At 49.5% G+C, this 13,227-nt stretch overlaps 1 protein-coding gene across 1 annotated transcript in view; it reads left to right on the top strand.

Annotated features, from left to right (window-relative positions):
* Positions 1-13,227, top strand: part of LOC149469358 (uncharacterized) — a 46,288-nt gene that overhangs the window by 27,403 nt on the left and 5,658 nt on the right. The window contains exons 5-7 of the mRNA XM_089669376.1: positions 2,730-2,769; positions 9,791-9,925; positions 10,012-10,135. Of these exons, the coding sequence (XP_089525502.1) occupies positions 2,730-2,769; positions 9,791-9,925; positions 10,012-10,135 (299 nt within the window). The remainder of the gene's footprint in view (positions 1-2,729; positions 2,770-9,790; positions 9,926-10,011; positions 10,136-13,227) is intronic.

The following is a 13,227-nucleotide window of genomic DNA, read 5'->3' as shown; positions in this document are numbered from 1 at the left end:
TCTGCCATCTCATCCATTACCAAGCTGAGTACTGTAATACATACATTGTACATGCGCATGGCCCAATTGCAGCCTTCAGAGCTTTAATTAAGCCACACGAGAGACATATGAATAACACGAATACATGACACATTTAAAGTTCGACCAACAATACAAAATTTCCATGACATTACGGATTCGCCAGGTGGTGCCTCTGGCAGCCCACTGGACAGGAATACCCAGAGCGTGGAGTCTAATGCAGGCCTTAGATGGGTCGAAAATCGGCGGATTTTCGGATCGTTAGTGGGCTAATTGTTCAGCCGTTTTTCGGAATTTTGGCAGATTTTTTTTATCGGTAAAGTTGGAAAAAATCGGCCGATTTTGCCGATCGGCCGATTTTCGCGGCAATGATGGGCAAATCGGCCGATTTTTTTACCGATAAAAAAATCTGCGCATGAGCAGTGACCTGCAAGAGGAAGACAAAAAGAAGAAGAGGATGAAGAAGAAGAAGAGGATGAAGAAGAAGAAGAACTGGAAGAAGAAGAAGAAGAGGAAGAGGATGAAGAAGAACAAGAAGAGGATGATGAAGAAGAAGAGGATGAAGAAGAAGAAGAGGATGAAGAAGAAGAGGATAAAGAAGAAGAAGATGAAGAAGAAGAAGAGGATGAAGAAGAGGAAGAGAATGAAGAAGAAGAAGAGGATGAAGAAGAAGAGGATGAAGAAGAGGAAGAAGATGAAGAAGAAAAGGATGAAGAAGAGGAAGAAGAAGAGGAAGAAGAAGAAGAGGATGAAGAGGATGAAGAAGAAGAGGATGAAGAAGAAGAAGAGGATGAAAAAGAAGAGGAATTCCAGTCCGGCAAAAAGTGTCCCTGCAGAGAGCTCCGCTATTTCTTTGACAGTTCCTTGACATTTATAGCGGTTGCAACAATGTATCTATTTCCGAATAAAAACATCTGTATCCTAAATGGATACAAATAGATACATTGTTGCAACCACTATAAATGTCAAGGAACTGTCAAAGAAATAGCGGAGCTCTCTGCAGGGACACTTTTTGCTGGCTGTAGATGGGATGAAAATCGGCCGATTTTTTTTACCATTGCTGGTAACGTCGGCCTCTTGAACGACTGATTTTTTGTTTTTTTAAAAGAAAAATCGGCCGATTTTCGACCCATCTATGGCCTGCATAAGTCCCGGTCTGCGTGCTCACCAGGGCCCCTGATGGTGGGGATGGACTTGAAGCAGACCAGGACCAGGTCACGACCTCCAAGCAATCCCACCCGTGGCAGAGGGAACCGCCGGGGATGGATACAGGAGGAGAGGCAGATGTGAGGAGGCCGGCAGGCCCAGGCAGGATGGATGGATCGTGGTCAAACTAGCCAGTTGTCACCGTGGGGCAGCGAGGTACAGAATCGGATGGCAAAGAGTAGTCAGGTCACACACAGGGTCAGTATAGGAAATGTCTGTCCGCAGAGGGGTTAAACAAGCCGGGGGTCAGGACAGGAGAAGGCAACGTAGTCAGAACAATCCGGGTCAAAAGCAGGAGAAGGCAGTGTAGTCAGGGCAATCCAGGTCAAATAACAATACTCACAGGGATACAGGAACTCAGGTAACAGGATAGACCTTGTGGCGATTTGTGACAGCGCAGGGTATCTTTAAATACCGCGCCCTGTGCTGTCATTGGCCGCCCAGCGGCACCTACTGCACATGCGCGAGTCTCCCTCAGCCGGGGCCAGCCGGGACCTAGTGCCCGTATCCCGGAGCAAGCCGCCGAGACTGCGCATGCTCCGGACGAGACGCCGCGGTGGACCCTGACATTGCCCCCCCCCCTTATGGGCTCCCTCCAGGAGCCCCACTGATCTCTCCACCACGGGTGGTCACGAAAAAACTCTCGGATGAGTCTGGGAGCATGAATATTTTGAACAGGTTCCCATGAGTTTTCCTCAGGACCATAACCTTTCCATTTGATCAGAAACTGCGTCTGGCCCCCCCTCTTTCGGCAATTGAGGATTGCTTCTACTTCAAACTCTTCTTGCTCGCCAATGGTGACTGCCTCTCGATCCAGAAAGGGATCTGGTCAGGCTGGTTTCAGAAGTGACACATGGAACACCGGGTGAATCTTGAAGGTTTCCAGAAGCTCGAGTTCATAAGCCACCTCGTTGATTACTCGCTTAATCCGAAACGGGCCAATAAACTTCAGTCCCAGTTTTCTCGATGGGCACAGCATCTTCAAGTTGGTTGTTGCCAGCCAAACCTGATCCCCGGGTTGTAGCAACAGCTCCCCTCTTCTCTTCTTATCAAAAGCTCTTTTGTTGTCTTCCTGGGCCTTTGCAATGGCCTCCTGAAGTGCCTTGTTATTGACGGAAAAAAAATTCAAAGTACTTTGAGACGCCGGTACCGTACTTTTGGGCATCAGATCGGGAAGAAATGTAGGATGAAATCCGTAATTAGCAAAAAACGGGGATTGCCCCGTAGCTGAGTGGTTCGAGTTGTTATACGCGAATTCCGCTGACGGTAACAGCATCAGCCAGTCGTCCTCTAGGTAGGATGTGTAACATCTTAGGTACTGCTCCAATGTTTGGTTGGTCCTTTCCGTTTGCCCATTTGTCTGGGGATGGTAAGCGGACGAGAGTGACAATTTGATTCCCAATGCCTCACACAAAGCCTTCCAAAATCTTGACGTGAACTGGGCCCCACGATCAGACACAATATCTTCGGGAACCCCATGTAACCTCACCACTTCTTTGATGAAGATCTGTGCAGTTTCTGGTGCTGATGGCGTATTCTTTAGAGGTACGAAGTGGGCCATCTTAGAAAAGCGATCCACGATCACGAATATTGCTGTGTAGCCTTGAGATAGTGGGAGTTCGACAATAAAGTCCATGGCAATCATTTGCCAGGCCCGATTGGGTATTGGCAATGGGTGCAACAATCCCCAAGCCTTGTTTCTGGAAGGTTTATTTCTTTGGCAGGTAGCACAAGTCTGGACGTAGAGCTCGCAGTCTTTGATCATGTTTGGCCACTAAAACGAGCGCTGCAGTAGCTCCAGAGTTTTTGTTATTCCGAAATGGCCTGCCATCGGATGGTCATGGCAGTGGCCCAGGACCAGAGTTCGGATTCCTTCTGGTACTACTATCCATCCTTCCTTCCAAAACAAACCCTCGTGGCTCTGGAGGGACATCTCAGGCAGAGCTGGCATCCCCACGGATGCGTCAAGAAGCTTGGAGCGCAACTCCGTCTGAAGAACGAGAAAATTCCCAGAGGGTAATATTGTGTCTGGTTTTGGCGTGTCTTCGGGGTCTTCAAACATGCGAGACACGGCATCTGGTTTCGTGTTTCTTAGAGCCAGGTCGGTAAGTGATATGAAAAGAAAATCGGGAAAAGAAGAGTGCCCATCTCGCCTGGCGAGGTCTTAGTCGTCTTGCTGTTCTCAAGTACTCGAGGTTCTTGTGGTCGGTAAATATTAGGATTGGGTGTGTGGCTCCTTCTAGCAGATACCTCCATTCTTCTAGAGCGGTCTTTATAGCCTGGAGCTCCCGATCTCCAATGTCGTAATTTCATTCTGCAGGTGTCAGTTTCCTAGAAAAGAACGGTACAGGATGCAGGAGCTCCTTGGTACCTTTCCTTTGGGACAGAACCGCTCCTACCGCGTTTTCGGAGGCATCCACTTCCAAGACATATGGTAGAGATGAATCAGGGTGGCTGAGAATAGGAGCGGAGGTGAATAGTCTTTTGAGAGTCTCAAAGGCAGCTTGTGCATAAGGAGTCCACTTAAAGCGGGTCCCCTGTTTAGTCAATTGCGTGATTGGGGAGACCAGACCAGAGAAGTTTCTGATAAATTTTCTGTAGAAGTTCGAAAACCCGATAAAACGCTGTACGCCCTTCTTATCTGCGGGTATCGGCCAATCTAAAATTGCCGTGACTTTCTGAGGGTCCATTGCGACCCCCGCGGGAGAGATGACCAGTCCCAGGAATGTGATACTATGCTGTTCGAAAGAGCATTTGTCAGCCTTCGCATACAGCCCATGTTGGTGTAAGCGTTCCAACACCCTCACCACATGATCCCGATGAACCTCGAGTGAGGAGGAGAAAATTAAGATGTCGTCCAAATAGACGACCACGAAAACATCAAGGAAATCACGAAAGACATCATTAATAAATTGCAGAGCCTGAAAGGCATAACCAAATATTCGAAGTGACCGAATCACGTACGAAAAGACGTTTTCCATTCGTCACCTTCCCTGATACGAACCAGATTGTAGGCTCCCCGCAAATCTAACTTAGTAAAAACCCCCGCGGATTTTAATCTCTGGAGGAGTTCAGGAACCAGGGGTAACGGATAGCGATCCTTTATCGTGATCCTATTCAGATCACGGTAATCAATGCAGGGCCGCAACAACTTTTCTTTCTTTTCTACAAAGAATAACCCGGCCCCAGCTGGGGACGTGGAAGGGCGAATAAACCCCTTCTGGAGATTTTCATCAATATATTCCCTTAATACTCCTGACTCAAGTTCAGACAATGGAAAAATACGGCCAAACAAAATTTCGGACCCGGGTAGAAGGTCTTTAGGACAGTCATAAGATCGGTGTGGTGGGAGAATGTCTGCCCCTCGTTTGCTAAACACGTCCAGGAAGTCGTGGTAGGCCGGGGGAATAGTCTGAGTCAGGTCTGTATCTCCATCCATACATAGAAGTTGGGGGCCACAGGCCCTAAAACATGGCAATGTTTCTGACAGTATGGGGACCGAAACTGAACTATTCCCTTCTCCCAATCAATCCGGGGGTTATGGGCCCTCAACCAAGGGAGCCCCAGGATGATTGGAGACGGAGAAATTCTCGGTGATGGTCAGCTACTGTGGTGTAAATAGGGGGTGTCTCTTGATCTACCACGCCTGATTTAATGCTGGACCCATCTGCCAGGAAGATGTTAAGCCCCATTTCTTTGGTCTGTAGAGGGATCTTTTGCTGATGGGCAAAAGTGAGATCCACAAAGCAACTACAGGCTCCCGAATCAATGATTGCTGTCACCGACACAGTTCTTCCGGGGAGCTGTAAAGAGACCGGTATAGCCAGGTAACTAGACTGATTAACCCTCTCTGCTGATAAAGAAAAAAAACTGGAAGTGGACTTACTAATTTTTGCAGGACAGGAGCGCACCAGATGACCAGCTTCTCCACAATAAAGACATAGGTTCTGTGCCCGTCTCCTCGGGCGTTCTTTGGCCGATAGTGACGGCCGGGCCAGTCCCAGTTGCATGGGTTCCGAGATGTTCCCAGGTTCCGAGCTCCGAGTACCGCTCCACTGGGCTGGAGCTGCTCCCCTTGGTGGAGTCCATGCTGCCCTTTGACCCTGGCTTCTCCTCTCAAACCGGCGTTCTCTCAGCCTGCGGTCAATCTGGATGGCCAACTCAATCAGTTTCTCTAAAGAGTCAGGAAGGCCTACCTGTGCTAACTCGTCTTTTAAGGCCTCAGACAGCCCGATGCGGAATTGGTGGCATAACGCCGCATCGTTCCATCTTGTATCCCCCATCCAACGTCTGAAGTCGGACGCATACTCCTCGGCTGCCCGACGGCCTTGCTGCAGTAAGTACAGGGCTGTCTCTGCGGTAGCAACTCGCTGCGGATCGTCACATAAGATGGCCATGGCGTAAAAGAATTCTGTCACGGATTCGAGATGGGGGTCGTGATTCTCCCTCAGACGATGAGCCCAATCCTGGGGCTCATCCTGAAGTAGAGAGACTATAAATCCCACCTTGATGGTCTCGGTGGTGAATGTGTGGGGCTGTAGGTCAAAAAATAGGATGCACGCATTCCGGGAGGCCCCACGGAAACGTTCCGGCAGGGGAACGCGGGGTTCGGGAGTAGGTGGTGTGGCTACTGCTCCAGAAGCTGGGGTAACTGGCGACTCCCCAGAAGGTGCCACGGTAGCTGGACCCTGGGCAGGGGGTGCAGGTGTGACTAGCGTCTCCATACGATTCTCTAGATGGTTGTAGCGGTCGTGTAATGTCTGGACGGCCTGGGTTAGCGCTGCTAGGTGCAAGCAAATATCCTCTAGGGAGGTCGGTCCTCTTCCTGGCTCTGTCATGGCCGCAATGTTCTGTTATGGATCCGCCAGGTGGTGCCTCTGGCAGTCCACCGGACTGGAATACCCAGAGCGCGGAGCCTAAGTCCCGGTCTGCGTGTTCACCAGGGCCCCTGATGGTGGGGATAGACTTGAAGCAGACCAGGACATGGTCACGACCTCCGAGCAATCCCACCCGTGGCAGAGGGAACCTTCGGGGATGGATACAGGAGGAGAGCCTGATGTGAAGAGACCGGCAGGCCCAGGCGGGATGGATGGATGGATCGTAGTCAAACAAGCCAGTTGTCACCGTGGGGCAGCGAGGTACAGAATCAGCAGGCAAAGAATAGTCAGGTCACACGCAGGGTCAGTATAGGAAAGGTCAGTCCGCAGAGAGGTCAAACAAGCCGGGGGTCAGGACAGGAGAAGGCAATGTAGGCAGAGCAATCCGGGTCAAAAGCAGGAGAAGACAGTGTAGTCAGGGCAATCCAGGTCAAAATAACACACTCACAGGGGTACAGGAACTCAGGTAACAGGATCAGACCTTGCGGTGATTTGTGACAGCGCAGGGCATCTTTAAATACCGTGCCCTGTGCTGTCATTGGCCGCCCAGCGTGTACTTGCGGCGCCTAGTGCGCATGCGCGAGTCTCCCTCAGCCGCGGCCGGCCGGGACCTAGTGCCCGTATCCCGGCGCGAGCCACCGAGACTGCGCATGCACCGGAAGAGACGCCACGGCGGACCCTGACACCGGCCTTGTGCTGGGTGTGTATGGACTGTAGATCCTTATAGAGGGGTCACCTCCACTCCCACCAAGGGGGACAGAAATATATGACTGCTCGGGGGAGGGGTTTTGGCCCCTTTGATTTTGCAGTAACATTGATTGCAGATTTAGTCCTGTAGAACATCTGGTATATGGATACAAAGCCCCCCAGCTGGGAGTAAAGGGTGGAAATGGCTGGTGACCCCCAGATTTGGGCAATGATGTCATCACTATAAATGGATAAAACCCGCGCTATGTGTAACAACTCCAAACCTACAAAAACCTTCTAGCGGACTGCTGCTGTAACAAAGGGAAGGATTCCCTGTCATCTAGAAGAGCATTATGTGTCACAGCGCTGTCCTATTGTGTGTGCACAGAAATCATCACAAATACACTACAAATATGTGGAGACATTCAGAGATAAAGAGCTCGGGGCTCCAAATCCTATTCTCTGCACATCCACTGCTTCCACTTTACACCCACTTCATTGGTCTTATGGGGTTTATCAATAAATGAAGGAAACTGAACCGTGTGCAAATCCATCCACAACATAAAGTGCTTTGTGCTCAAGATGCTGCTCCCTGCAGATCCACTGCTTCCACTTTACACCCACTTCATTCATCTCATCAGATTTGCTGCTATAGGAAATCATCTCAAATCCTGTGCAAATCCATGGAGACAGACAATATTGTGTGCTCAGTATAGTGTTCTCTGCAAGTCCACCGCTTCCACTTTGCATCTACTTCAATCCACTTATTTTACTCCAAAAATCCACCAATCAGTGAAAAGTTGATAAGGTGTGAAAGTGCTCCGCCCTCCAAACTGTGCCAGCTGTAGTGTAGCCCCGCCTTCTTCCACCTCTTGTATACGGGATGGTGAGGGCGCCCCCTAGTAGTGCTTCCCCCTCACCACACCAATAGGACTCCCAGCTTTTCAGCTCCCAGAGTCACAAACATCCTTCACACTCTCCTCATCTCCGATGGTAAAGGAACCGGATCCTCCTCGCTCACTCCTGCAAGTCTGCTGCGGGTTCTGTCAGTCTCCCTCCTAGACTCCGCCTCCAACCACCATTCCAGCAGGAGCTCCGCCTCTAAATACACACTCAGGGAGGAGAGAAAGGGGAACCCAACATCATGTGACACCTTTTATTACATGGAAATACGAAAATCAACGGGACTAATGCAATCACATTTACTGCAAAATCAGAGGAGCCAAAATCCCTCCCCCGAGCAGTCATATATTTCTGTCCCCCTTGGTGGGAGTGGAGGTGACCCCTCTATAAGGATCTACAGTCCATACACACCCAGCACAAGGCCGGGGTCACACTACCAGACACTTCTCGGGGCTGCAGTTCCTCTGAGCTCCACAAGGTGGGGATCTCACTTCTACCCAGACAGGAAGTCTCTATGGAAGACAGACAGGAAGTGATGTCAGGTACAGACTGGAAGTGAGGTTAGCTACAGGAAGGAAGTGACCTGGAATAAAGACAGGAAGTTCCATGTGGCACAAAGAAGAAGAGACATTGTTGGAAGTGGCAGCAGAGGAGGTAAAAAGATGTTATTTTCTATTTACACCCAGTAACCCCCCGTCATGTGCGTCATCTTCCTCCATAGTCATGTCCATCTTTTTCCTGGCCTACATGGTTCAGTTTTATCGTTCAGCCAGCGGGATGACCATAAAAACTGAAGTGATTCCCCCATCCACACATTGGAGGTGGATGGGGGAATCCTCCCCTCTGCACTCTTGTATTCTGACAATGGGGGGACTCCTCCGCTCTCAGAATACACAGATCAGCACTGAAGCTATTGGCTGCAGCTGCTGGGGGAGTGGCTTTTATCCGGCAGTGGCCACACATGGATGGAAATGTGAGCGATCCCTGCTGAACCAGCTGAATTTCCATGGATCTATGGTCACCTTCAGTGACTTCCTCCCCTCCCCCTCATCTCCTTCATGATGGAAGTCATGCTGAGATCATCTCCCATTGGCTGAGCAATATTCTCATTTGTCTCTCAGCTCCTTCTTGCTATTCCTCGTCCTGCCTGTTGTTTCCTTGGATTGATTTTCTGTGTAGTGACCCCGGCTTGGTCTCTTGGATGCGCTCGTCTGTTGCTTGCCCTGACCTTTCTCCTGATTCCTGGATCTCCTCCTCATCTCTCCTCCATATCCTCTTACACAGCTTTTCTCCACACCTGCAGTGACCCTGGGGGGAGGAAACTTGGCACCAGCACACCGCCAAATCCATCCCCACCATTAGGGGCTCTGGAGACTATTGTCTGCTATTTACACTCCGTTCCTCCGCACGTCACCTGATCACATGACAGCTTACTTCCACAGATTCCGGACAGATTTCTGGATGGTAAAGGTCAAAGGTCACTCTTCAGTTTAGGAGAGGTAGGACGCACCCAGGAACAAGGATTTGGTTTGCATGGGAGCCTCATATAGAGGACCCCTGAAATCTCCTCATACAAATGTCCCTCCATCCAGAGTCTATATGTCCTATGACATCACACTGACCTCACAGCTCCTCCCCCCAATGTATCTCCATCCAGAGTCAGAGAATCCTATGACATCACACTGACCTCACAGCTCCTCCTCCTAATGTCCCTCCATCCAGAGTCAGAGAATCCTATGACATCACACTGACCTCACAGCTCCTCCTCCCGATGTCCCTCCACCCAGAGTCAGAGAATCCTATGACATCACACTGACCTCACAGCTCCTCCTCCTAATGTCCCTCCATCTGACTTTTTTCTGATGCTCTTAGGTTGTGGGGGCCCTTGGTATCCTCACATGTAAAGTGGGACTGTTGGTCCTGCGTTGTATGTAATGACATCAGAATGCTGCAACAAGCCTATACCCTGCGTAGTGTGGGGGTCCTGTGGGGGGAATTATATCTCAGCCTGAAGTGGGGCTTTAATAAAATGGAGACCTGAATGGAGAGGTGAGGAGGATTCTGGGAATATCATTTGATGTGACTATTTGTGTTCAGATGTAGAGTTTTCCTCCTGTGAAGTCTGGAGATCATATGACATCACATTGCCTCCACCTCCCTCCCTGATAGAAGAGAGAAAGAAGAAGAAGATTCTAGAAGTCACCAGAGAGATCACTGAGCTGCTGACAGGAGAGGTGAGCGGTGCCGGGAATTCTGGGACATTCTCCAGTAACAGACAAGGGATGTGTCTGGATGGTGACTGTATCATTGTGTGTGTCAGGTTCCTATAAGGTGTCAGGGTGTCACTGTCTATTTCTCCATGGAGGAGTGGGAGTATTTAGAAGGACACAAGGATCTCTACAAGGACGTCATGATGGACAATCAGCCGCCCCTCACATCACCGGGTAAGAGGAGACTTTATTGTAAAGGAGAGAGCAGTACGGAGGATCCACCTAGATCCCCCATCATCTGATAAACACATAGAAACAATGGATTCAGTCAGTGTGTGTGTTTCCTACAGATGGATCCAGTCATGGGAACCCACCAGAGAGATGTCCCCGTCCTCTGTATTCCCGGGATTCCACACAGGAAGGTCACACCATCCCTCACCATCATCAGGTAGATGATGACAATTATTGGTAGTTGTGATTTATACACAGCATGTTTGTTACAATGAATGTTTTATTATATCTTTCAGAGTGGAATCCTCGGGGATGATAATATTGATGTTAAAGAAGAGTATAAAGAGGAGGATGAGGAGTATGGAGTGATGGAGGAGTTTTCAGAAGGACACAAGGATATGATGGAGCCACCTAATACCAGGAACCCACCAGAGAGATGTCCCCGTCCTCTGTATTCCCGGGATTCCACACAGGAAGGTCACACCATCCCTCACTATTACAAGGTTGGTGGGATGGAGAATCTAGAACATGGACTTGTAGAGACTATGGGCTCCAATCACAAAGCGGTATCTTCCCGTATCCCAGTATGTAGTAAGATGCTGCATTCTGTTTTTTAGTAGTGAAGCCTGCGGGTAATTTACCACTGGTGTCCATAGCAACACTTGTAAATAGCTTGTTGTTAAGGAGAGGGCAGCCGCCAGTGTCCTCAGCAACCAGTAAACAAGGAGCGGACGGCCACCAAGTTCCCCGCTGACAGCTGTGACAGGTCTGCTATGGATTTTGAGGGGAACCCCGATGCCAAAATAATAGAATGAAATGCATGGTTTCCCCTCCAAACTCAATACCAGACCCTTAGTGAGTGCCCACCTTCCTCCTGAACCATACCAGGCCACATATCCTCAACATGGGGTGGGTGCTTCAGGGCAGGGGCGCTCTATCCTCCCAAAAGCACCTTGTCCCCATGACAAGGGTCCTTCCCTACAACCCTGGGCAGTGGTTGTGGGGGGCTTATTGGAATCTGGAAGCCACCTTTAACAAGGAGGCCCCCAGATCCCGGCCCCCCACAATGTGAATGAGTATAGAGTACATAGTACCTCTATTCATTCACCAAAAAAAAGTGGTTTAAAAAAACACTGGAAGTAATTTTTGATAAAACAAAAATAATGAACAATATCCCCCTGATGTAGATCCATCGATGATCCAATCGCGATACTCGCTGTCATTGCCTTTTGTGACATCACCAATACAACATGCCCTGGTCAGTGACATCACCAATACAATATGCCCTGGTCAGTGACATCACCAATACAACATGCCCCAGTCAGTGATGTCACCAATACAACATGCCCTGGTCAGTGACATCACCAATACAACATGCCCCGGTCAGTGACGTCACCAATACAACATGCCCCGGTCAGTGACATCACCAATACAACATGCCCTGGTCAGTGACATCACCGAGTGGCACCGCCCATTAGTATATTTAGTGGCAGGAGGCAGCAGAGCTGTCAGACAGAGGGGAGTCTTCATTGGGAGGGGAGCTTTTCTTTCTGAGTCAGCGGTGACAGCGAGCATCGTGATTGATGATGGATCTACACCGGGGGGACATTTTGCTTTAGTTTTGCTTTTTTAATAAAGGACTTGTCAAAAACTGCCTGCTGTCTATTTAACAGAATACTTTTTGGGGGTGAATAATTAGGGGTACCATGTACCCCATACTCATTCACATGGGGTGAGGGATCTGAGGGCTCCCTTGCTAAATGTTGTAAGTCCTCTGCCTGCAAACCCCCACAGCCACTAGCCTATGTTGTGGGGAAGAGTCCCTTGTCCCCATCAACATGGACAAGGTGCTCTGGGGGAGCAAAGCCCCCCCCCTTCCCCAGAGCATCCACTCCATGTTAAGGGCACGTGGCCTGGTATGTTTCAGGAGGGAGGTCACTTGCTCATCCCCCCCTTTCCTGACCTGCCAGCAGCATGCTCTGATAGGGGTCTGGTATGTATTTCTTTCATTTTGGCAAGGGGTCCCCCTCAAAATCCATACCAGACCCCCAAAAGGGGGGGGACCCTACAACATTTTCTTAATATTTTGTTGCCGGTAATTTTTTTTTTTTTTTTTTTTTAGCGGTTGGTTAGGACGCAGCGGCCGCTCGCTCCCTAACAACCATGTTGTTTACTGGTTGTTAAGGATGCCAGCGGCCACCCACTCTTTACCAAGCAGTACACATTTCCTGAATGCCGCATGTCTCCACCACTAATTAATGACCGCATGCATTTCATTCTTTATTTCCTTCTGTGAATGTAACGCCTGTTCATGCGGTATTTACTGAGCGTGTTCAGTGTTTGTGGTCAATACCGCAACACGGGATAGGAAATGGACAGTTTCAGGATGGCATGCGGTATTTAGGGGAAATGTACCCACATATCACATGTGATCTGCTTCTGTGAAGGGAGACAATGTGTGGATGTTGTGTGTGATGTCACAATCATAAATCTTACATTTTACAGATGATATTTTCTCTCATTTCCTTGATTTAGAGTGGAGATCCAATCGATATAGAATTTGAGGTGAAAGCAGAAGAAGAAGAGGCGTATGTGAGGGATGATCAGCAGTCTATGGAGGAGGATGGAATAACGGGGACATTTATAGAGGAGGACACTCCTACAGAGATCAGCACAGGTGGGTCATGAACACTAAATCCATTCCTCCACCCATACTGCTCACTGATTGGTCCAGAGTAGGGCGGGGACTGGGTGATATCAGCCTGTAATCCCCTGGTCACTTTCCTGAGCTGTGTTCCCCGTCCTGTATTCCTGGATTTCTCTCGGATAATCTTCCTTCTCTGTGCTGCAGACACAATTTATGTCTCTAGACTGGATTTATGGAGGTTCTGGGGTTCAGCTGGCAGCAAAATGTTGATTTTTACTCTAAGCATTGCATAATGTAGGCACCCAGGACATGTGACTGGGGTCTCCTGCCTTGTGCCTGACTCCTCCAGGGGACCTTCTCTGTTATCTGCTGGCTGTGCCGGGTGGAGGGATATGTCTGTAGTGTCTCAGACCCAAGTCACTGAGTGCAGTCTCAGGAGATGGGAGGC

The sequence above is a fragment of the Staurois parvus genome, unplaced genomic scaffold (assembly GCF_062004578.1).
Source record: "Staurois parvus isolate SC_StPar_1 unplaced genomic scaffold, SC_StPar_1.0 ptg000073l, whole genome shotgun sequence".
NCBI classification, from domain to species: domain Eukaryota; kingdom Metazoa; phylum Chordata; class Amphibia; order Anura; family Ranidae; genus Staurois; species Staurois parvus.
Note: the sequence above shows the minus strand (reverse complement) of the source record. Positions and strands in the feature narration are given on the sequence as shown.